The sequence below is a fragment of the Motacilla alba genome, chromosome 4 (genome assembly GCF_015832195.1).
Source record: "Motacilla alba alba isolate MOTALB_02 chromosome 4, Motacilla_alba_V1.0_pri, whole genome shotgun sequence".
NCBI classification, from domain to species: Eukaryota; Metazoa; Chordata; class Aves; order Passeriformes; family Motacillidae; genus Motacilla; species Motacilla alba.
This window is the reverse complement of record NC_052019.1, coordinates 17,594,927-17,620,058: the sequence shown is the minus strand read 5'-3', so window position 1 is coordinate 17,620,058 and position 25,132 is coordinate 17,594,927. Positions and strand designations below refer to the sequence as shown.

The following is a 25,132-nucleotide window of genomic DNA, read 5'->3' as shown; positions in this document are numbered from 1 at the left end:
TCTGCCAGCAGCTAAATCCCATATGGGAGCATCAGCTGCACTTCCAGACAGGAGTGGAGTCCTGTGGCTGTTGGAGAGATAGTGTTAGTTCCAGCCTTAAGATTGCTGCAACTCCCCACAGGGCTTTCCAGCCAAGAATAAATCTGTTATTCTCTGACACAAACTGCTGAAGCTGGGTCTTCCCCATCTGCACAGTGCCCCTTTTCCCCTGAACACATATAAGGCATCTCTTGCCTTCCAGAGCTCCTGTGGTTCAAGCAGGAACTGGTATTTTCCACTGGGTTAGGTTCTGTGAGCTTTGCACATTCTTTTCCCTGTCTTTTGCTCAGGAGATGGGGGATGTTCTTACCACCTGGACATGGCATACGTGTGGTAGGTTCCAGGACGGCTTGTTGAGTTCTCACCTGCAATGTTGCTTCGCATTTTTTAGCAGTCTTATTTGTGCTGCATCTTTAAAGTCACTGCAGTGCTCACTGTGAAGGTGCCCCACAGACGTTGATACTGCAATTTTTAAGGAGCAAAGATCATTACATTTTTAAATGTTCATTTAGGATTCTGATTTAAAGCCAGAAGAAAAACCTGAAAGAATCTGAGTTAAAGCAGGAATAGTTCCATGCTAGAATAGCTGCAAATAGTAAATTATACACTTAGTTACATTTGATTGAGAGAGTTTATTGCTCATGTGAGCAAAATGTCTAGCCCCAGGCACTGTGCAGGTAGTTACTGCGCAAGCATACCACCTGCAGTCATGCCAGAATACCCAAACCCCCTGATACCACAGCGTTTGCTGTCCTGAATAGGAATTGGAGGTCATGCCAGATTGCGTTGCAGTGCAGTGAAGTGGACTAGAAAGAGGCCACCCACCTCATCTGCACTTGTGCCTTACAGTAATAGGTGCTTGAATGTCAGTGGGTGGTGATAAAAGGCTAATTTAAAACTCACCCCCAGTGCTGGGCGCACCCCCTTTCTGCACGTGCTGTGGAGATCGTAAAGTCTGAGTGATTGCCCAATGTACAGAGGCCTCTCTGTTATTTTTGTATCTTTTTTAAAAAATTATTATTTAATCTTGTATGCTCCAGTTGAGCTACGTTAATGGATTAGAATACAGCATGATCTTAGGAGAATTCACTACAATAGATAGATGGTTGGATGGACGGACAGACAGATGCAAGTTTAAAGCACAAGAGGATTTGCATATTTAGTTCTGCTTTACAGCCTCCTTTAGAGAGTGGGATTAATGATCTGCTAAATTATCACAGTTGAGAGTCTTCAGCATTAGTGTGAATGCATATCCTGCTAGAGCTAGTTTTACAACTTTTCTAGAGACATTTACAAATCTTACTGGGGGCAAGGCAGGGAGGGGAGCGGGGGATATCTGGTTGTTGACAAAGCAGCTGGTAACTCAAGGAGAAAAGAGAAAAATCAGAAAACCATCCCTTTTCTGGCATGTCTAAGAGCCTTTCCATCACCCACTGCATGCATTTAGAGTGAGAGTAGGAAGAGTGTTCTCCAAGGACTGTTTGAGTACTCGAGATGCTATGTTAAGCACTCAACTGCAAGTTGGCTTAGCGAAATGTCTTCCAAAAGCATTTATTTGAAAAAGGAAAAAAGCTCATAAAGGCAAGTGAACTTAAGATGTCTAGCACACCTTTTGGTCCCTGATTTTAAAGATTTAAAATGTGTGGTTGAGTAAGGTGTGCTGCAGAGGACTAGGGGCAAATGGGACCACTGTCTTAGACAGCACCAGCCTCATAAACTTCCTTTTGACTAGCCATTAAAAGAAAGAACATTACTTGGCACATTTCTTGGTTACACATATTGCATTCTTTGGTCCCATTAAATAATAATGAATAATAAATGGCATCATTTGGAACAAAATTCTGCACAGCTCAGTAAGAGAAGTGGGCAAACATACCTTCTACCTCTCATGGAGGGAGATGTGAGTGCATCCTAGCACCCTGCCTAGGGTTAGAGGTCTTAAAAAAGCAGGGAGCTGTTTCCAGCCATTTCACTGTTGTGTAACAGTGGTTTTGACCTGCATTAGCAGAAGAGAAAACGCACACAGGTTTCAGCTAGGTAGGAAAAAAAAGAGTGCTGGCTTCGGAGATGACACCAGCAAGACTCCCCACGGTATCCAGACTGTATCCTATAGGAGATTGTTCACAAAAACAGTGCAGGAACTGAGGCCACCTAATCTTAGGAAACAAATTTATGGCCCTAGATTTGTTCAATTTAATTTAAGGACTTAAGGGCACAGTTGGTTTTTGTTCCCTGTGCAGAGAAGAGAATGAGACAGGTACGTCCATAAAGTGATTCAAGTTTTAACTGTGCCAAGAAGTGCCAGTTTATGTCCCCTGGCTGCGTGCTACCCAGCCTCTGTACGTAAGTCTTAATGTGAATGCCCCTTTTCCTTAACTCCAGTACTCAGGAGAGCAGGTATTTACGTAATACTCAAGAGACTTGCAAGCGCCAGGGAAAGAATGTCTTTCTGTTATGCAGTTTTTCTCTCTGCTGAAGGTGTCTCGCTGGATGGGTGAGAGACTGATCATCATTCTTGGCAAGCCAGGGCCTAATCCAGCTACCCCTTGTCTTCAAGACAAGGTCTGTATGAGCAGCCTCTGCAGCTGGCCCGAGCTGACTGCTGGGTACAAAACACTTGCCTTTATCTTCGTTCTGTTTGGAATGGCCTAGCTTCACCAAGCTTGTTTGACACCATCCTTTTTTGGCTTAAAGGGGTCTTATTGGGAGTGTGTTAGGTGCTCACGGCAGTTTAATGTTAGAAATGAACAATTATTGGACACTTGGCAGTAAGATTCAAAATCCAGATTTCCTCCTCTGGGAGAAAAACTTGCTGGTTTAGGGTGTAAAGGTGGAGTGTGTCACAATTTATAAGGGAAGAGATAATTCAGGAAAATAAAGCAAAATACATTTTGGCACTGTTTTTCCCTTTTCTTTTAGTCTCTCTCTAATGCTGTGCTTCCCTGTCTTTTTTTTTTTTTTCCCAGTTTTTTTCACTCATTTTACCTTTTTTCCCTTGAATTCACTTCCTTCACTCGCTGAGTTCCTTTAAACATTTCCTTTTCCTCCGCTTGCATTTTCCCCAAGCTGATCCTCTGCACTAGCCTGCTCAGCTCTTCTCATTTCTTGGTAGTGCAGCTGTCCCCCTTGCCTTCTCCAGAGAGCTGCTCCACACTGTGTGGCCAGGCTGGCAGCTGCTGGAGCTTTGCTGTTTACTGAGATGCACCCTGGCAGAGCCTGAGAGTGGAGCCGTAGGACACGAGCAGTCTTGTGCCACTGGAGCTCTGGCAGGATAATGTGATACTTGTCAAGAAAGATGTCTTCACATCTCTTGTAACGCTGCAATGGATTTCCCTTCATCTCTTCTATAAACAGGGTATTTGTACCATTTCCCTGGTTTGCTCAGCACCAGTTTATAGCCTGCTGCTGGATTGGGCTTGCTGTTATTAATTATTTGTACTTATTTAGCCTCCTGGAATACCAAGGCATGATTGTGCAGGAAACTTTATACCCACAAACAAAAAAGGCAACTCTCTTGCCTAAAAAAGAAAACAGCAGACAGCTATTTGGGGAGATCACATTAGCTCCCCCTGGGCTGATGTGGCAGCTAAGTGATGAGTAGGAGCTGGTTCATAAGGTACAGAGGAAGTTGTTCCCTGTCTCTGGGGCTAGCTATGGGCACCTTTTCAGTGCTGGAATGCTCTTGCATTTTCTTTTTCTTTTTTTTTTTTTTTTTTTTTGGTGTGTGTGTGTCTTTAAAGGCATACAACAACCAATTTCATTGCTTCGAATATTTCCTTTCCCTCTTTTGACAGCTGCAGCTTGCCCACTCCCTGCTGCAGAGCCTTACAGCCTTGCTTCTTTTCCTTATGGCACCTGCACCCCTCCATATTTCTCTCCCCTGCTCTTGCCTCCTTCCTTCTCCCCAGCTCGGGTCCCTCCTGCTGCTGTGCCTCTCTGCTCCTCCGCTCGGCTGCCTGCAACAAAGGAGGCAGGGGAGAGGCAGGAAGTACTGGGAAAAAAAGGAAAAGTCACCCTGCATGCCCTGTGCCAAAAGTGCTTCTCTTACCCTGCAGCCAGCTTAGAAAAAATGAAGGGGGATGTCCAGAGGGTGTCCCAGCAGGAGAACATCCCCTCTGCAGGGGATGGCTGTGGGGTGCTTGGGGGGCAGGGAGGGGGCTCTGACGCCAGCACACCTTGTGCTGGTGTAAAGCTATCTGAGCCAAAGTTCAGGTGAAGGGCAGCCATGTAGCTGGAAAGTCATGTGGCTCTCATGTTGGTTAGTATGTCACTTTGAACAGCTCTTATCTGATATTATTATGACTAACCCAGTGCTGACAGCATGGAACAGATTACAGGAGCCATGTGATGATTATTTAAGGCATCGCTGAGTATAACATGTGGCTAATATTAACCCCTTCTTTCCAGAGCAGCTCTCGCACCCTGTGACACCTGCAGCAGGCACCTGCCCTGCCCTGCCCTGCTGGGAGCACTCCCTCGCCACACTTACCTTGGGTGCTCTATTTCAGGCAAGGCTATTTTTGAATCGTTCCCCTATTTCAATGTGGCCTTGTAGTTCAGAGCAGTTCTCTATGGTTGCTCTTTTATTATGATTTTTAAACTTTTTTTTTGTTTTTTTCTCCTTTTTGTTTTCAGAATATGAAGGATCAGTTATGACAGGTACCCGTATTTCATATTTCCTGTGTCAGCACGTGCCAGTAAAATTCAGAAGCCTTTTTGTTTTGTTATGGTTGATCTTTAAAGGTATTAAGAATGACGCTGAAGTCATAGCTGGCAAAATAGACCTCACTGTTCTACATAAATGTCAGCAGCGCCAAGGCAATGCGTTCCGAGCGGTAACAATTCGCGCGCTCACAGTGAAGGCGAGGTGTGCACACAGACTGTACCCTTTAAACAGGTTGACACTTGCACCAGGCATTTCAAAAACAATGCAAAAAATGCAGTGTTACATAAAGCATGACTGGCCCTGACTGTTCAGCCACTTTGCAGATGTGTTGAAAGCTCTGTTGTGAGGATCCTGGGTGAAAAGGCTTGAGCTCCTGGTGGGGGCTGGGGCCATGGTGTCTCCCCCTCATGAAGTAACATCAAAGGTGTGAAGAATTTGAATTCCACACCTGGAAATCCTGGTCACATGAGTGGCATTACTTATGTGGTAACACAGCCGATAATATTACACCAGCAGCTTCTGGAGTAAAAAGGGAAACACTGGTGGGATGGGGTTCACAGTGACCTCCCCACGTGGCCCATGCGCTGCTGGGCATGAGACACTCGCTGTCTCCCTTTGGGGGCTGCCTGCAGCCACCCTGTGCCCCTCCAGCAGGACTTGGGAGCTGGGTGATATAAATATATCAGCTTTCTTTTGCACAAAGGGAAGATGGGGGATTATGAAATCAGTGTGTGATTTCAGCATTGTGAAAACCTTTCCCAGGGCTGTGAAGCCAGAGGAGGTTTGGCTGCTGGTTTGGTTGGGAGCCAGGAGGAAGGCCAACAGAAAGGTATTGTGTGAAGAAGAAACCGAGCTGCTCCCCTGGCCCTCTGCATGAAACCATATTTCTTTCCCTCTCCTGTCTGCAAAACCTCAGGAAGAAAAAAGGGAGAAAGGTGGAGAAAGTCTGGAGCAGGAACACCAGGTAGCAACCCTTCCCTCCATTTCACCAAACCCAAGTGTGATCACAAGCACTACAAAACATGGCGGAGACTAATTGCAGCTGAGACTCAAAAGCCCATAAGCTTTTGGAAAGGCGTCAAAAATCCCTTAGATGGGGCCCTGAGCACCATTTGTTTGAATTAAAAACTAAAAGAAAGGAAGAAAGAAAAAAAAAAAGCGGAAAATGAAAGAGAAACAAAAATCCCCTTGGCTCTACCGACAGCACATGCACAAGTATGTTGGCAGAGAGCATCCATGTGGGATTTGTATTGCTTGAGAGGTAGGCAGAATGACACACTGTGAAAGTGCAGGAATGCCCGTGCTGGTGAGGGCCTTTGTTCCCTCTTCCAGCAAAGCTGCAAGAGACAGAGCCACTGGAGTAGGAAACAAGAGAACAAGTGGTTGTGTAACAGTAACAATTGTGGCAGCAGTGACAGTACTGATTCCCTGTGAGCTTTAGTTGGTGCTTGAGCCCATCTCTCAACACACTCAGGCATGCTGGTCACTTCACCCCGCCTATCGTGTATGGGAGTTGCTTCCTCTGTAAAACATGATTGATAAAATGCAAACGTGCAGATTTGTGATGAACTCAGATCAGTAATAGTTTGCATTGCTTGGAGATCCTCTATTAGAAAGTGAACACGAGGCTAAATCATTACTTGTTTCTTTTCTTGAGCTGAATTACTCACTTTTGGAAAAAAACTATTTTCTGCAGATGCTCTATGAAATGTTTGTCCTAATGCTCATTTATCGTGACTGGCACTGATGGAACGGGTGCTGGTATGAAGCAGATGTATCTGTGTAATAGTTTACTTTGATGGCTCCTTTAAGAGGGTTCATAATCTTTATATTTTACCACTGGGTTTGGAATTTTATGCTCCTTTAACAGGTGTATTACCTTGATCAGATGTTTTCATTTTAAACTATTGACTAATGAGCACATGGCCTGCAGGGATTGATGTGCAGAAAATTTATTCCTTTTAAAAGATTTATTCTTATATTCTCTTTTTATTTAGTGTAAGAATTCACTAGAAAACATAAATGATTGATAATGACAGTTCATGAGTAAAAATGCAATTAAACCCTTTGTTTCCCTTAGTTTAAAAGTAGAAAGAAAACAGTAGGAATGGGAATACACATAGAAAGATCCAATCTAAAATCAGACAGAGTTTTGTTTTCTGGGTTAACATTTAACAAACCCAGCTTTTAAAACGTTTCTTTTCCACTCACAGCCACTATTGTTTTTGTGCACTTTTATCATTCAAAGAGCTCAGGCTATTTGAAAAGGATGTGTACAAAGATTACCTTAAAATGACTCATTGTAAAAGCTCCCTACCTGATGAATTTGTCCTATTGGAACGAACATCTATTTTAATAGAATCCACTAAAAAAGCTCAATCTGTTCAGCCTGTGAGATGGAATGCAGTGGCAGAGTCCTGCCATGAAAATAGCTTGTGTAATCAGTGGAATATAAATGGCAACAGCGTCTTGTACTCCCTTTTATGATGGTGGAAAGAGAAGGAATTCAGTGGGCAGCCATATGACCAGGTCCTGCATGACTGAGGAGCTCACATTTTTGCATTGCACTGTAGCACAGTATCTGGTGTGTCCAAGAGGAGGTAAATTGTTCCCATGCCTTGTGACCAGAATCTCTGTCTGGAGGAAGAAGCAGAATAAAGGACCATTATTTTAGCAGACGCATTAGAAATCTGTGTAACTGCTGGAAGCATTGATTAACAAAATATTTTCCCATCATTTTTCTCATATTTTCTCATTTTACCCTTCTGAAAGTAAGAGTGGGGAAACTGCTTGAAATAAAAAACTGCATATATGTCTGACAGCTTATAGTTTTAAAGCACTGCCTATGCTGACAGAAGAGGCATGGATATGACAATTACTGAAGGCTTAGTTCCAGGATAAATTTAAAGCAACTTTATTCTAGAGTGAGCCTTCTGCATGAATGCATGACTTGTGTTGGTGCCAGTGTGGGTGGCATTTGTTAGATTCTGGAGACCAGTCTGTGTTGCTGCATGAAATGACTGTGATGGGGTCAGGTCAGTCCTTGCTGAATGATAATCCACATCATAAAGCTACTGTAAATGATTCAGCATGGTTTAGTATTATTTTCAGCTAGTGCCCAGGAGAGGCCAGGACTGAGCTAGCATTAAGAATGAATTGTCCATGCTTCCCACTCTTATATAACTGAGAGTTTAGGTCACAGAAAAGTACAGCAGGAAAATGAACACAGCCTCTTTTCACAATGTAGATTACTTGTCTTCCTTAAACAAAGGTTGTGAACCTGGGTGGAGGTTTGGTTTACAGAAAACATCTCAGAACTTCCTAAAGAAATTGAGTTATGATTCTGCAAATTGACAGAACTTTTAGGACAGGTGCTCAATGCCCATTATTTCAGCAGTGACCAGAGTAATTTGCCCCATTTTTGCAAGGAGTTCACATGTTGAGGTTGCAGCTTTTAATTTCTAAGTGGATATAATGTGTTAGCTTAAAACCAAGAATTCAGTTGCAGACAGGTTATTGCTGCAATTGGTGACTATTTTGATCTTTTTGCTTTGATCTCATACTAAGGCACCTTTGCAACATTAATTTGATTAAGTTGTTGTTTGAGGTCATACCAAATTGCTGTGTTCTTTTTGTTGTTTCCCAGAAAAGGTTCTGAATAAGTTACTCATGTAGATACTTAGGTAGTTTCTTTCAGGTGTTTGTAGAAGGCTACAAAAAGGAAGGCTGGGATACAGGACTTCAAAAAAGGAATAGACCAAAAGAAAAGACAGAATGAAAGAGAGAAAGAGAGGGAGAAAGAAAGGAACAAAAGGCAAGAGAAAGAGAAAGAAAGCAAGAAGGAAAGAAAGAAAAAATTTGCGAAAATCAGAAACCATAATTCCTAACTGTCTAAATTGATTTTTTAGCAGCTACAGTTAGGCTGGACTGATGGCTGTGAGACTGCTCTACTTCATTCTGTAAAAAGCAGCAATATTGTAGAGTTTTACCTTACATACCAGGAAAAAAATGAAGCAAAGCTCTGTGTGCTTCAGACTTGGCTAGCGAGTCCAGCCAAGAACAGATGGAAACTCTGCCAAGCACTTTTTCATTGAAGAGTTTTCTTGAAGCTTTAAGAGGGGAAGATCAGAGTTTGCAGACAAAATTGCTGATTCCTGCTCAGAGTGCTACTCTCTTTCCTGCATTTAGGGCCATCTTGCAAATATGGGCTGGACATCTGGCCAACATGGGCTGGGTTCAGTTGCTGTGTTTGTCTGGACTACTCATGCATGAGGACCATTTGACTTGGGACTGAAATAAGCATTATCTGCTGGGGTTTGGACATGTACTTTTAGAGGTTTTAAAATCTTGGTGTTTGCATTGCTGCAAGACCCTTTCAGCCCTCCCCTGAGTAGTAGGAGGTTCAATGTGGAAGGCTCAGTATGGTTCATGTTACTATCTCATGGTGGAGCTTACTCTATCAGCTATAATATTGTACTAGTCCAGGCCCCACACTTGAGCTCTTCTTGGCCTATAGAAAGGTCAGTATCTTTTTTTCACCCTAGTTCTTCAGCAGTTATGTTCTCTTTACAAGTACAAATGTGATCCCTGCAGACTTTTCTGTCCTTCAGGACTATACAATCATTTCAGCACGGACTGTGTCCTAAAAGACTACAAAAATTGTTTGTTTCTGGTTTGTGTCTTTTTTCACTCTTTCTCATAAAGAAATGCCATGAAAAAGCCACGAAGATGGAGTTCATTATGTTAATCCCATCTCTAAAAGCACTGCTGTGCTGCGGGCCTTTGTTGTCAATAAAATGTCAAGCAATGGCATGTACAGCATGTTGTGCAGACTTCAAAATGCTGCAGATGTAGCACTGTGCTGTGTTTTCTACATGAGAGCTGAGAAATATGGGAGGGACTAATATCAGGTGCCCAAATTTTTAATACTGGAAACTAAAGCAAGAAATACCCAAACCTTACAAAGAGTTTTCTTCAGTGTATTTGTAAAAATTGGTTGTCATTCTTCGTAGTTTGGAAGGTATCTGTTTACCCCTAGTTTGTCCAGGAAAGCTGGTGTAATGGTTTGCCTTCTCAGAGGGGCAATATCCTTCCAAGTGTTCATGGCAGTGTAGAGCATAGTGGTGCTATAATATAGCTATAGCCATTAATTTGTCATGCTTGTGGTAATATGGGAGGCAGGTGAAATACCAGAAAGCAAATTGCCTATTTTAATTCCCAGAAAAGAGACTTTTCTTCAGCACTGACCCATTTTATGAAATCACGGATTTCATGCTGTAAAGGACCTGATGCTTTTTTGGTACAAATGTGACCAGTTTGTAGGTCTCCACACCTGTTGTGGGAAAGTCTGGCTGCAGGAAGGTCAGCCAAATACATTATTAATATGACCCTCACCAGCAGAAGCCAACAAGGAAAATATTACGTTCCTGGAGATGTATTTTGTAGGTGTGGTACAGAGACTAAAGAACAGCAACCTTTTTGGTTCTCCCAAGCACTGAAACAGGAAAATTTGCCAGTCTGGTCATGGGGTAAGAGAGGAAGGACTGTGAGCAGATAAACTGCTCCTGACCTAATTCTGAAATAAATATCACATCTTGTTTCTCAGACATAGTATTCTGAAATTTTTCATATTTTCTTTGTGGAGTATCACCATCTCTTCACACATCAGTGGTGTGTTTTAATACCAAGTCTGTGTTACAGATCAGTTACTACTGATTTTCAAGAAAAATTAAACACATTAGAATGAAGACTGGCCATACTGTGCTAGTAAAACTTTTGAGACCGGTGACTTAGTTTAGGATATAAGAGGGATGAGGGTTGTCATGTGGAAGTAAGAGGGATGAGGGATGATGGTTGCAATCTCAGGTCATGTAGGAAGGTCTAACCTAATACCTGACCACAGCATTTTCATCTCCATGGTGCTTTCACACTGATTTCAGTGACTGGATGGCAGAAGGGAGAGACACATTCCTGTTATTATTTGATACATGTGAGTTCCTGTGGCCTTCCCACTTTATTTGCCTGGACTGAGCTTTGCCATCTGCACCGCGGGCCAGGCACTCTGCTGTGTGACTCCATCCACCTCTCCCTGGAGCAGCTTGCTTAGGTTTCATGTAATTACAACTGATGTCTCTCAAAAAACATTGCATGTTATGTTTTATGTTCCTTTTTGACACCTCATGATAGGGTTTCTTACTGCAAATCACCATGTTCAAAATGTGGAAAGATTGCAGCTGTAAAATTAATTTCATTTGTATCTATCCAGGTGTGGGTATTAGGAGTCAACCAAAATCTAGCATCATAAATCCTCTTCCAGGAAAAAAAAGAAAAAGGTAGTATCTGCATCCAGGCTTTCTCTTGTCTTCCAGGCTCCTCTTTGTTGTTTCCCTCAAAATGCTGATGCTGCCAGGTTCCTTACAGCTGTTCTCATTTTGTCTGTTGTTGGCTTGCTTGCTGATTCATTAGCTACAACAGTGTACCCTCCATATTTTCCTACTTCTCTCCTTTCTTCCCTTTCTTTCTCTTTCTCCAGTATAGGGGTAGAAAAGTACTTTCATCAGCACACAGGAAGGTTACTCTTGCAACAAGTTTCTGCATCCAGGAATACTGTGACAAAGTGTTTTATCAAACATCATTTTTTTCTGTGTGGAGGCATATCTTGTGTGCAGTATCAACAGAGATGCTGTCTTTAGGGTTTGGGGGTGTTACAGGTAGCTCTGAAAAAATCTGCACTTACAGAAAAGTAATCTTCTTCTTCTTGGAGGAAGATGTGGGGTTAGCACAGGGAGCCAGAGCTGTTGACAGGGCTTTGGTAGGTGGTGTGGTCTGTTGGGCTAAGTTAGGCAGCAGTACAGGACTTTCTAAGAGTAGGTATGAGGATGAAGAGGTGCTACTTTTGCACAGAGCCCTTGTGACTCAACTGACATTTCTACTTGGAAGAATTCCCTTTTTAACGGTGAGAAATATTTTAGTTTGTCTGCTTGGCCCTCTGTGATATGTTCCTACCTCACACTAATGCCAGTCGTATCAGATCGTTCTAATTATAAATGTGACAACTCTGAGAATTTAGATTTTAAAATCCTGGGGGATTTATGGGATATTTTCTAACTCCAAACCAGAAAAAGGTACTAGTAGTCTTAACCAGGTTAGAAGGTGGTGTTTTAGCCACAAAAGTACCTTGTCTGCACCTGGATTTGAGCCAGGGCGTACATCTGCTATATATCTGAGAGAGGGAAACGAAAGTATCCTATGCTGTGAGATTGGTTATCAGCAGGGTCCCCTGTTTCCAACCATGCTCATTTGCTCTAAGTCCTGAAATTAATTAATGGAGAAAATTTCTTGTAAAATAGAGCAGCAGTTCTGATTTACATGACTTCTGTGCATTTGCAAGTATTTTTGTCCCCCTATGGCTAGAGCTGTATTAACAGGTTTTGTTCCAATAAATGAACTAACACGCATGTATTAAGCAGAGATCTCAGGGAATCCAGTCTCTGCAACAGCTTTGGCATTCCCTCCTGTTTATTTATTTGTACCAATGAAGATGCCCCTCTGCTCTGTGCCTATTTTCCCCCCCAGCTTAGCTACTAAGCAACCTCTTCAGTGGCTGCAGTGAATCAGCACTTCTGTCAGGCTGGTTGCTCCCGTGCTCTGCCTCCGAGCGTGACTCCGGTGTGGCACACAGACCCCTCCTGGTCTGCCTGGCTGCCCAGGGAACAGGGCCCTTCTGGCACAAGTTTTCCTGCAGCTTTAAAAACCAGCAAATAGTAGATCGAAAAGTTGCGCTGGGTTTTATTTCCCTCTAGGAGGAGAAGCTTTTTGCTGATGGTGATCAAGGGGATATTTGCAGCCCCATTTAAAGCACTGTGTGGGCATTCAGGTAGTTATTAGTAAGCGCAATAAATATAATAAGAAATAAAAGAAAATTAAGCTAGACACATTGCACTTGGTAAAGGTGAACCTTATAAAATTGACAGATGTTTGAAAATTTTGAGAAACTCTCTGAAATTAATGCAGAAAATAAACAAAAATCCAATAAATGCAAGATTGCTCTCTCCTCTCCAAGTGTTATCTGCAAATCCTTTTTTAGGTCATGTTAACTAAAAAAAAAACAAGGAAGAGAAGGGAGTTCTATTTATTTCATTACAAGCCTGATTTTCAAACTCAGGAAGCTTTCTCACTCCAAAGAAAACCCCACAGAAGACACTGGCGTGCTCTCTGAGCCTTTGGTAATGCTCCCCAAATTGTTCATATCTTCTTCAATTTGGCAATAGAGAGAAAGAGGGTGTTTGCAGACCCATTGCTCTGAATGAACAACACTTGAAACCACAGCTAATCTCACGGAACAAGTTGGTGAATAAGGTGTTGAATTAAGGACTCGGAGCATGGCCCATGGGAAAGGATAAATCCTGCTTCACTGGAGTTTGTGGTAAGGCTGCTATTGATGGGGTTGCAGAAGGGCAGGATCAGGCTCTGTGTTTTGCTTTGAATGCATTTTTCTAAAATGGTAAAGGAAATCAAAATAATTTGCTTCCAAAAATTGTTTTCTCATAACCAGTACAATAGCAGTATGCAGCAGGACTTGGAGGTCCTGAGCTATATTTTTGTTGTTTTGTTGTTGAATAATTTTTCTCCTTACATTCAAATCTAAACTGAAATGTTGGCTGACATCCTTCATGTATGTTTTCATGTATGGTTCCATAGGCGTTGTTTTCCTTGATTTCCATTTACATAAATAGTTAAATAACTGAGGGAACTGGAGCTATGTAGTATTACTTCTCTTCATCAGATAATTGGCACTTTGCAGGCCTAATATGCAATATGTTGATTAGTATTTTTATTATATTAAGGAGCTTATTTTTACTGTACATCAAATTTACTACAGATTAGGCTACTGTATGCAATTCATTAGATGTCTTAGATGTGGTTTTCACAGCGATGTCAACCTTGCCTCTGCTTGAGGACTGAGTCCTGCAGAAAGTCATGATACAATCTATGCATGCAATGCCTGTCGTCCGGAGCGAGACACTGGGGACTTCCAGGATTCCAGAAGAGCTCCTGGTACTGGCTCTGGAGTGCCAGTGCTCCCAGAGTGGTCGAGAGCAGACTCTCCTACTTCTGTGGGTGGTGCAGAGGGAGTGCCCCACAGCAGAGGTGTGCTGGGTGCTGCACATCTCAGCTGGCATTGCTGTGTGTCCGTGTGGCACTGCCTGTGCTGAAGTGTGCTCGCTCAGCTGTGCAGCGCGCTGTATGAAAGAGCACATGCAGGTGTTGGCACGCGGGGTCATGTGTGAATGGAAATGGAGCCTGTAGTTTCAAAAGTGGTCCATTGTCTTGGGGGTTGATGAGAAACTTGATCGTCCAGTCATTGCCTGCAACTGCATACCCTGTGAACACAGCACGTACTCCATGTCTGGTGGCAGGGGTGTGTTTTTTAAGGTGATGATTGTGGAGAGGATTATCTTTTTTAGTTTGCTTTATTAAGCCAATCAGAACTGTTCAAAACTAGGAGGTGTTTCTCCAAGTCTTATGATCCCATTAGTTAAACAACAGAGGGAGAAGTGAAGCAAGCAAGCAAGCAGACTACAGAATAAAATGTGTAAATAAAATAAAGTAACAAACTTTGGTCAGGTAGCATCTTGCTGAGCAGTCAGATTATTGACTACCCAGCCAGTTCTGCTGATATGACCAACATAAATTCATCTTTGCTGCTTTTTTTACCGATGCCAAAAACCAGAGGAGCTCTAGGAAAGGAGAACTGGATTCAATTCTGGTTCATGAATCACATATTGAATTGTCAGGAAAGGAACAAATTCTGCCCCAATTGCCACTATAACTATGATAGGTTGTACTCGTGTGCCTCAGGGCAGAATATGGTCTGAAATGAAATAGATGAGGTCAAAATCTGTTTTCATTGATCACAGAGAAGGCAGTGAAGCTGTAGAGGCAAATGTGACAGGAAAATATTGTCAGCAAGGCCGTTCCTCTTGCCAGTGATGCATCATAGCAAAAAGAAGGCTGTTTGATTTTCAACCTCCATGATGTCTTGGTTGGATTGATAAAAAAAATAATCATTCTGTAAGCAAGTAAATTGAACTGAAAGTAAGACCCGGTGATTGACACTGAGTTGCAAGATGCCATTCATTTTAAATCTTTTTGCACGGAAAAAGAAAGGGCCATTTTGTTTTTGTAGCAGAAAGTATTATTATTTATTTTTTTTTACTTATGTTTTTAGGATCTTGCAAAAGGGAGACAAGGAATGTGGTTTCAGGAATAAACTTCTTTTATTCCATCAGATATATTCTGCAGCCCATTCCATAAAGATGACAATAATAAAAAAGCAAGGGACACAATATAAGAAACAACTTTCTTTCTGTTAGGGCGGATGGCTTTATAGAATAGATACTGAAGCAGCAAAGAACTGAAAGTGGTTTCTGAGAAGTGTTGACCTCCTTTCGTGCCACTTACTGTGAATTAAAGCTGTGAGTGAGAACTAGTTTGGGCATGTGGTACAGCACTTACAGCAACTGCTGCCAAGGAACAAGATTTGTGTTTCTAAGGAAATGCAACAAAAGAAAACGGTTTAAGAGGCAGTGGCTGTCACTGTGTAAAAAAAAAAAAAAAAAAAAAAAAAAAAAAAAAAAAAAAAAAAAAAAGTATCTATTTATGTACAGATAGAAAAAAAAAGGCTAAATTGGGTTATTCTATATGCAGGTTACCATACATGTAAACTCTTGTAATGTGAGATTCAAAATCAAACTACTGTGGATTGTGCAGGGTTTAGCAAATCTCACACTGTCAGAGTTTACAAAGTTGAGATAGCTAAAAGCAGTTGTGACCTGCTCTGTGCCTGTGATTTACTGTTGTTTGTCATTCTTACAGGCATTATTAGTAACAGTGATCTGCTATAGGAAAGGGATACATTTAGAGCAAGGAAACTGGGTTTTTGTGGCTTTTTGGAGCTCCTTTCTTACGAAACCAAAAGGCAAATAACTTCAGCACTTCTAAACCAAGGCTGCCAAACAGTATCACTTACCACTACCTTTAAGGCTATAAATATCTTAGGACATGACATCCACTCACTGATTTGTAGCAAAGATGTTATGAGAATTGTTCATGCACTGCAGTTTCATTAAGGGTTGAAAACTGTAGCAAAACACTGAGGAAAAAATACTGCTATATTTACACAGTGTCTTAACTCATTTTTTTCACCCCTCCGGGGTTGGAAAGGGAACCACCTGTCTCCTTTGCTGATGTCAGACTGCTGCCTGGAGACATGGTGCAATTGGAAAGCACACGATACTGTACATATTTACACCAAGCTTGTATCTGATTGAGATTGTGCTACGAGACCTGTGAGTTCACAAGTTTCTTCATCATACTCTCATGCATTAAACATGTATTTGAACTCTGGCTTGAAATCCGTGTGATCTTATGATAGACGTATTTATGTAATAGTTAAATGAATGATCATGTGCTCTCCAGCTCCTTTTCCATGCAAATGCAGAGGAAATTGAATATTATAATATTTCAGTGAGATGTCCTCAATAACAAATTACTGTTTAAAATAACCAATATTTGTATGTATATAAATTGCCTAGCAGTTATTTTTGTCTGCTATTTGCATGATATGGAAAAGATTTTTTCTAGCAAACGTTTTAAGCTACTTGGTGCTGCTTTCCTTTTGGAATGATCACAAGGGTGCACATTTAGGGACGTATTTTCCATCTGTTTTTTTGAAGCTGGCAAAGCACATAATTTGGGATAGAAAAGAAGTCTGAAAGTACCCATATTTGAACTGCTATGTGTTTGAGCCATTCTAGGAATTCTTACTCTATAGCAGTTGGTATAAGTGAAGGACTGTATTGTGCCCTTGGATGCAGTATGCAGGCAGGGGTCAAGGCCAGTGGGAGCCCTATGGAAGTGCCCAGGGGCACACCAGGGCCCCCCTCAAGAGTTCTGCTGCTTGGTTACCAAGGCAAGAACCTGAAATGATCAGGGGAGCTCTTTGAGCTCCGGCTGTTTGATGCAGTCCTGTGTTGTGGAGGTTTGTTTGAGGTGGGTCCTTCTGCAAAGGCCAGGCTTGGGCTTCTCTTCATACAGCCTTGAGTGATGTGATGTGCCTATTGGAGAGACCCACAGAGTCTTCTGTGTCCTGCAGTGGAGGGCGTGGGGCTGACATTCCGTGGAGAGCAGCACTGGCAGGATGGTGATTCTTTTCAGAGTGGGGATCTTCTCCTGGTGAGCCACAGCTCGCCTACACTCCCTCTGCTCGTCCGTAAGCATTGCCTTAGCTCTTCACATCAGCTCACCCTTTTGATGGGACTGCTTGTTGCACGTGGTGAATCAGGGTGGCAGAATCTGGCCCTGCTGCTCTGGATCAAGTCTGGCCCCATTTAGTGCAGTAATTTCTCTTAGTTGGGCATTTTGAAAGCACTAAAATACTTGAGGACACTCGAATTCCTGGAAGTCCATGGGACTGGGAACAGCTAGGTAAAAAAGGCTCCAAGAAATGTGAGGTGTTGCTGCAAAACCAAAGTAGTAAAGCAGATTTTGGGATAGTAGCATGCCTGGGGTATCAGATTGCCCAAATTAAGTTCAGACAAAATAGCTGGATTTCTTTTCTCTAGACCTTGCTGAGGTCTAGAGAAGATCTAGACAACACCACAGCTGTTGAGCTGCTTGTGTCTCCTGAGAAGTTCAGGCACAATTCCTGGGGTGTTGGATAGTTTTCACTATCAGCTAGATGGGTATTTTTGGCTGAAGACTGTTCCAGTGGGAAAATTCGTATCAGTGGGTGTTGCTGAAGACAGTACCTCTGGATTACTGTGGGAACTAGTTCACTGCTACTGTGCACCAAACTCTTGGTGGTACAGGGGGGGATGTCAGTATCTCATCTTCCAAGATCTCCTTACTCCTTTTTTTTTTTTTTTAACAATTTGTGATTTTTTTAGTGTAGTTCTACAGCAAAAAACTACACTGTATGTTAGGGATTTTTTTTTTTAATGGAGATTGAAGGGTAAGGAAAACTAGCCTTCCCAATGCCAGAGACAGATAGAAAAGTTACAGCTAGAAATGAATGCTTGGATCTTCTATTTCATCCTCATGTGCTAGCACCATTTTTTTGTATACTAAACAGAGTGTTCTAATGTATGATTCATATTAATTAGGTTTCTGCAAAGTACTGCACACCTCAACTTGAACTGAACCAGAAATAAATATATTGCCATATATTACCATTTTATTAGTTAAGAAGAAGAATAGGATAAAGGCACCTATGTGAAATCCCAAGTATGAGCTTCAGATTGAATTAATGCCAGCAGCGTCTTGAGATTAATTTGGTTACTACGGGTACAGAATAAGAAATAGTATACCATAATGTAAATATGTTTACTTATTTATTTTGGCATTAAAAACTAAAACCACATGCAACAACAGCTTTTTCTTACTTGGAAGAAGGTGGGTACATTTTACTAATTAAAGTGAATGTTGCTCTCTACAAAGTGCCAGTACCCCAGTGGAAGATGAGTGCTGTTCTTACAGAGGATCTGCCCCATCACAAGCAGCAGAACTGCAATACACCAAAAGAGACCTGAAACAAAAAATACTACCAACCCAGAAAGCTGCCAGTCCTTTACAGCTTCTCATTAAATATCTCTTGTAACATGATAACATCTGTTTCATGTACCATTCAACTGGTCAAATGTGAGTTTTCTATCCTTGTGCCACTTCTCATCTCATCTCATCAGTATGTAGAAGGAACAAGTTTTGCATTTTAAGATGTTGAAAGCTGAGAAATAATAAAATAATTCAATAGAAATACTATATATTCAGAAAGCAATTATTTTAAGGAGTTTCAGTTTTGACATGGCTAGATTAAGTATGAAGCTTTTTGTTTTTATACTTACTGTCAAGAATGTTGTTAAATACTGATACCACCTCCTAAGAGAACAACTTTTAAATACCAAAATGAAAAGGATGAGCATTAAATATTTTGGTAGATATATTGTGCCATAATGTATACTGTCTTGTTCTTAATACAAGGCACAGTAGGGCTTAATTAAAAAGTGAGTGTACGATCTATCACAAACCTGCATTAGGGATATGGATGCCAAGAAAATTAAGTTGAATAGGTGGTGATAATGAAATCGATATTTTATTGAATGGCTTTTATTCCTATGCCTTTGTTTGCTATTCTTGCCTTCCTGTCAGCAGGTAAGACATTTTCCATCCAAAATTCTTTGAAGGAATTAATTTAGTCTGATGCCGCTTTATTTCATTATTTTATCAGTGTAAGTTATTTTATTCATTTTTTTGACAGAGTAAAATGCCTTGACAAACTTCTGACTCCATCAGAGCAGAGCATGACAGTAAACAAAGAAAAGCAAGTCCTCACGAGCTCGTTCCTGCTAGGAGTAGCCAGCTAACAACTGGTACAAGGGTGATTTTCTATTTCGTGTAAGCAACAGTCATAGTCACTCAAAGCCTCCAGGGCAGACCCACAACTGGGTTTTAGTACAGCTTTCTCCTATTCCAGCTCCTAGTGTGGCTTTAGGACCTGCTAAGTAAAGTGTTTAGCATTAGAGAACTATGAAATATAGCAAAATACTAAGTGAAGAATATATAAAATAAAAGTAAGTATTTGTACAGCCTGGGCCAAAATCCCCCTTGTTAGAGCTTCATCAACTTAAATGCTATTGATTTTTCAGGTACCACTGACCTGAAATTGCTGAGATTGTGCTTGGGGTGAATTTGACCTATGCCATTAAGGCCAAGCAGAATCACAGTTTTGAAAGTGTAATGCAAAGAAATAGTTACCGACTATTCTGCGGTCCTGTAATTCTACACCAGTCACTCACTTCAGTGCACTGTTGCAAAATCTCTTCTTTAGATGGGTAGAACTGTGTCTGCAAGCACTGTAGAAAACAATAAAAGAGCTTATTGTTCCCCTTCATATTTTTAAGAGTGGTGTGCTGCAAACCAGACGGCCTGTGCTTTCTGAAGAGAGCTGCTGGGGCAGCCGGCACAGCTTCATTTTCACATCCCCACTTACCAGGTTCAATGTTGTCAGTGTCCTTTTTGTGGCAAAAATCCAATAGCCAAAGGGGGAGGCTGGTTTTCATGATCTTTTTGCTTGTGTGCCTCAAATGGACACATACCACGTACTGCAGTGCACTGCACATTGCAACTTGCAGCTTGTCTCATGCCTGGGTGCAGTAGGCAACATGGGATAATGTGCTAGAGGAGAAGACAGGCACAGCACAGGGCTTCTGAGAGCCATGAGAGGCACTGAAAGCTTGTGTTCGTGGTATGCAGCAGTATAGATATTTGAAAGGTTAGGTTCTGTCTATTTTTAGGTAGCCTTCACATTGGAACTGATCTAAAAATGAAGGGGACATAAAAATTGCACTCTCCTGATTTATCAGAGATTTTTGACAAAATGCATTAAAAAAGGCTGTCCTCTGAATCAGAGGTTTTTTGTTTTTTTTTCTGAAGTATAGCTGTGCTTCTTGTTTAGAAGAGGAGTCTTTATGTTCTTGATTAAAATGCCAGTGCTGTCTATTTCACTCCAAGATCAGCATTTTCAGATTTTAGCAAAGTTAAAGAAATATGACTTTCCTACTTATTGTTTGGGAAGATTTATTCACTTGTGTAAATGAATTTTAAAAAATTGGCAAGGCCTTTTATCTCATATAAAATAAATCTGAAGATAAATGATCTTTTCCACTAACATCACCTATCATTAAAGTGGCTAAATGAAAATCAAAATGTGTTGCTATTCAATGCCTGCTCGCCTTTTTACGGAAGATGAAATTGAGCATGTTTACTGGGCAGGAATTGTCAGCGATGCTTGGATTTACAGCATTGTCCAGGATATAAATTAACAACCACCATGTGTTTTCCCCCATTCTCCCTGGAAGATGGTAGCTCTATCTCCCAAAGTGTACATCTCCAGCTTGCTGTGCATGCTTCTACCCTTCCTTTAAGAAAACCTGCAAACGATATAAAATTGTGCTGCATTGAACTGAAATGCAAATATTTTTCCATATCCCTGTAAACCAGAGTGCATGTGAGAATGAAACAGCTGGAGGTCTACCTCCAGAAAACCCCCGGGGATGTGTCACACTCATTTCTTCAGTCTATGCAATCTTGGTTTAATAAATTGGTAATAATATTGTGATGAAGCACTCTTTGGTGTTGGTTTGCTGTTTTATCAGAAGTTTTTTTTACATAACAACTTGCAACAGAAATTAAAACAATCTTCCATTCTGACAGTTTCCTATTTTTACTTGGTTCTTTGTTTCTTGGAGAGAAGGGGGAGGCTGCAGTGAGCAAAAGGGAAAGGTGCACTCTGATGAAGTCTCTGTTTCAGTGTGAATCCTACACTGCCCTTTCAGTGCTTTTGGTTAAATGCATTGCCCTGACTTGCACTTCCACATGTGGAGTTCAAAAGAGCAGAAACAGCAAATAGTGTTTAATTGAGCCAGATTGTTGGGGAATTTTGCAATGGTAGAGATCCATTTGGGACAAACATAGAAGTAGCAAACTTGCCTTATTTGTTGATAGACATGAAGTAATGAAAGTACAGTTACAGCTCTTTCAGGAAAGAAGCATGAATCTTCCTGGTACCCACTGACAAAATAATATATAATCAGTGTCCCAGGGCAAAGATGTTCAGCAAATACTAAATTTCTTGGGAACAAAGATGTCTAAGATGGTGATAGCTGATGCAATCTATGTGCTTTATTCCTGTTGTATTCACAGGGGATAGCTAGCGAAGCCTGAATAGTATGAAAATTAAAAAAAAAAAAGGTGGAGGAGTTTCTGCTTTGAACTGTCTTGGTCCCACCTTCTGTGATAAGGTCTGATTCAAAGCGTGCCTAAATCCATTTAAAGATTTCCATTCCCTTCCAAAGGATTTAGAGCAGTCACCCCTCCCAGCTACTTTAACCCCCCTTTTTACTTTACTGCATTTTCTCATACAGGTATTGAGGCACGTGATTTGGATAGAATAAAATAAAATTAAATTAAATTAAATAGTAACTCACCCATACCTTTCTGTGGCTAGTTCTCCCATTCCATCTCTGCACTAGCATGTTTGGCCCTGAGTCAGAGGTAAACATACTGACAAATTTCTCATCAAAAACATGTCTGGAGGAGGGTCAGCTTCTAAAGGTTTACAGCTGCACTTTGTATAGCTAATAAGCCCTGGGCTAAATGCTTATCTTCTTTTATTTCAGTTATCTGAACTGGGGATGGATGGAGGGAGAGTGACATCTCTTGCCATTTGTGCAACTTTTTTAGATTAATATTGCAGCTCCAAGAAAAATGAATAATTGGACTTCTGAGCAGGGAGTGGAACCATGAAACCCATAGGGATTCCTCTAGCACCAGTCACTAGTTTGCATATCACAAGTTAACTGCAATTCATGGAGGGTTCTGGCTAAAAATAACTCCAGGGCTCAATTTTGGCTGGCAGGAACTACTAGTTAAGAGGTCAGGCAAAGCTGAGCCTTCAGAAGCCTGGTCTGCATGAGACTGTTGGGTGTTGCAATGAGGTGATGCCATCTCTGCTTGGCTTGTCCTTGGCTGACTCAGGAAAATGGGGTGCAGGGGCTGTGGGGACCTGGGAAGGGGAATTTTGCTGCAGCCTGGGAGCTTCAGAGACCAAGCAGTGAGTGCTGGCTGCTGCATGAGTGGAGCTATGTTCTCCACTGACAGGAGTTTCCACAAAAGCTCACCCTCTTCCACAGGCAGGCATAACCCTATAAAGGGTAACTTGATCTGTAAGTGTATTTAAAAAAATCCCACACCCTAGGTGTTTTGTGTGATATCCTAATTTTATTTTGTTTGACTAAAATCGTTGCAGAGCAAATCTGTGACCTATGTTACTGGAATCCCATCAGATTACTACAGTCCAGAATTATTTCTGCATTATACTTTGTTTTAATATGAAAAATGCCAAGAGCTAGGCCCAAGAAAAAAGGCTGACTCAGTTCCACTGAGCTCTGTCTGAAGAAAGTCATATTTGAAGATGAGAGATGCATTGGTAAGGCTGTCTGTCATCTCTAGTTTATTAAAAAGAATTGCTAGGAGGCACTAAAACTGTCCACTGACTTTCCCTCTGTTCCTTCACTCAAAGGTGCTTCTTTCACATCGACTTTACCACAGCGGTTTTGTGTAAAACAAGACTTGATTTTAGAGTATTTAAAGGTTACTGTTCTCTCCAGTGCTGTGCTGCAGCCTTGTGTGTGCTCCACTGCAGTTGCCTCACCAGCCATTTTAGAGGGGAGGTAGCCTATGTTATGGAAATGAGAGATTTTTTCCCTTCCTCTAGCCGCTGTGAACCTCGGTGTGGCAGAGCACACTAACCTCTCCTGCACTGCTGGGGCAGCCAGGGCATCACAGCTCCCCTTCAGGCTGGGAGGCCCTGTCTGGGTGGCTAAATGGGCAGATGGCAAAGCAAACCCCAAATGCAATGTGACAGCTGGTGGCCACCTCAGTGAAGGCTAGTAGCTCCCATGAACTTCCTTATGGTTGTACCAGGGAATCTTTTCTGTACTCTAAGATAACAAATCCATGGGGGTTGTTTATAGAATCATCCTCTTCAGATCCCTCTCAGAAAAAATCAGTGAAAACTAGATTGGCATTCTGTGAACAAGTCAGGGAAGAAGAGCTCCAGAGTAATTCTCTAGGTGCTCAGGGCAAAGGGTACAAGGTAGATGGTATTATGTGTAATGAAAAAGGTCTGGGTGGGGTGTTCCAGAGCTCTGCAGAGTGTTCCAAATACAAGGGGTGTTCCTGAAGCTTCCCCATGTTTTGCCCTGTGTGGCTGAAGCTCAAGAAGACATTTCCCTGTCGTTGGAAGGGCATGAGCATCCCAGCAAGGCTAGGAGTGGGAGGAGGAAGGGCACAACTTTGAGTGGGGGCAGATGTTCCAGACCCCTGAACAGGAGTGTCCAAAACCAGATCCTTGGGTCTGATAATATCAGATATGAGCAAGTTTTGGTCTCTTCCCAGGGACTTGAATGTGTGGAAGGATAAGGGAATAATAAGAACTTTATGACTTCTTTTGTTCCAAGGAAATATCAGCAGTGAGGTGAGTAAAGGAGAGATGATGAAGATCTGCAACGGTCTGCGATTTTGATGTGGTCCTGCCTGCTCTGCCAACCTGCAAGACAGTGCAAAACTGGAATCTGTCTCCTTGGCTTGCCTGGGTGTCTGTGCTCAGACAGCAGCACAGCCTCCCCAGGAAACGGATGTGTTTACATGGCTCTGTTTCTCAAACATATAGAGGTCATAAATTTAAAGGTAGATACTCTTTTACAGATCAGCCCTTGTGAAAAACAGTAACACCCAAGTGAAAGACATTGTTCATATTCCTTTTAGCAAGCCTGACAAGCTGGATTGTCCTGCAAATCATAGCAAATGAGGGCTCTGGAGAATGCTCCAAATGTTGGAGGGAAACAATTGACAAATATATTTTTTACATAATCAGCTGGAGTGGGTTAGTTTTTCTTGTTTATAATGAGTAAGTGAAACATGCTTATAAAGAATATGATGTTCAGGGAGGTATAAGAAGAATTACAAAATTTTTTGTAGGGGGTGCCTGTGATCCTCCTGCTTCACTTGAACACTGCTGGGAGGTTTCACTACAAGCACCCAGTTACAAAGAGTCTCATGTCTGCAAGCCTGGTTAACGCTGATAATCAGGTAATCTGCACTGATAGTAAATAGTCATAGTCAGGTCCAGTTGCACATGAACAAGCAAGTGATTTCCCCTGGCATTCAGTGGTCTTTATTTGAGCCCTCAGTCTGTGGAGGCAGGTGTGCCAAAATTCAGCCTGGTGTCAGTAATGTCAGTAACGCATTGCTGTTCGGAGAAAAGTTATTTTGGACTCTCGAATATACAGCTCCTCAGACAGCAGCCCGTGACCCAGAGCTGGGCCAGGAATTAACTTGGCCCTTGAGTTTTTCAGAGAGTTGGTACAGAGAACTGTCCTAAGTTTCTCTGTTAAAAAAATCTCAGATTCGTAACTGCCCTAACAAAACTAGAGAGAGCAGATGGCTTTATTCCAGTGCAGAATTACTGCACCAATGAACCCAGAAGTTCAAGGAGTTTGACTCACTGGCTTATGCTATTGAGGGTGTATTCTGGGTAGGATGAACTGGATAAATAAGGAAAAGAAGATGAGAAAGGGGGGGGAAAAGAGCAAACAAATAGGATAGAAGTGGAACAGAGACAATGGACTGGAGAACAAATACAGTACTGCCCAAAAATAATAGTAAAGATGCACAGAAGGAAGATTTTTAATAAAAAATTAATAGGGTACATATACTTTAGATAGAACACCATTCACACTAACACATTTTTGGAGTGCATTTTGCTCTTTTATATACAGCATTGGCTGATCTTTTGCTGTAACTCTT

At 41.7% G+C, this 25,132-nt stretch overlaps 1 protein-coding gene and 1 long non-coding RNA gene across 7 annotated transcripts in view; one reads left to right on the top strand and one right to left on the bottom strand.

Moving 5' to 3' along the window:
• Window positions 1-25,132, top strand: part of PPARGC1A (PPARG coactivator 1 alpha) — a 366,794-nt gene that overhangs the window by 269,730 nt on the left and 71,932 nt on the right. For 2 of the 5 annotated variants that reach the window (XM_038135008.1, XM_038135007.1), the window contains exon 1: window positions 11,370-11,660. The exons of the other annotated variants lie outside the window; for them this stretch is intronic. In XM_038135008.1, coding sequence (XP_037990936.1) covers window positions 11,385-11,660 — 276 coding nt within the window. In that variant the 5' untranslated portion in view covers window positions 11,370-11,384. Of the gene's footprint in view, window positions 1-11,369; window positions 11,661-25,132 lie in introns of those variants that run through there. 5 annotated transcript variants of the gene reach the window in all.
• Window positions 15,344-20,892, bottom strand: LOC119700250. 2 transcript variants are annotated; one of them, XR_005256719.1, is made up of 3 exons: window positions 19,755-20,892; window positions 19,520-19,617; window positions 15,344-17,226 (listed from the first exon to the last, which is right to left on the bottom strand). It is a non-coding gene; the product is annotated as an uncharacterized LOC119700250 (long non-coding RNA). The 2 variants fall into 2 exon arrangements; XR_005256718.1 differs by lacking the exon at window positions 15,344-17,226 and adding an exon at window positions 17,250-19,262 and having other exon boundaries at window positions 19,755-20,889.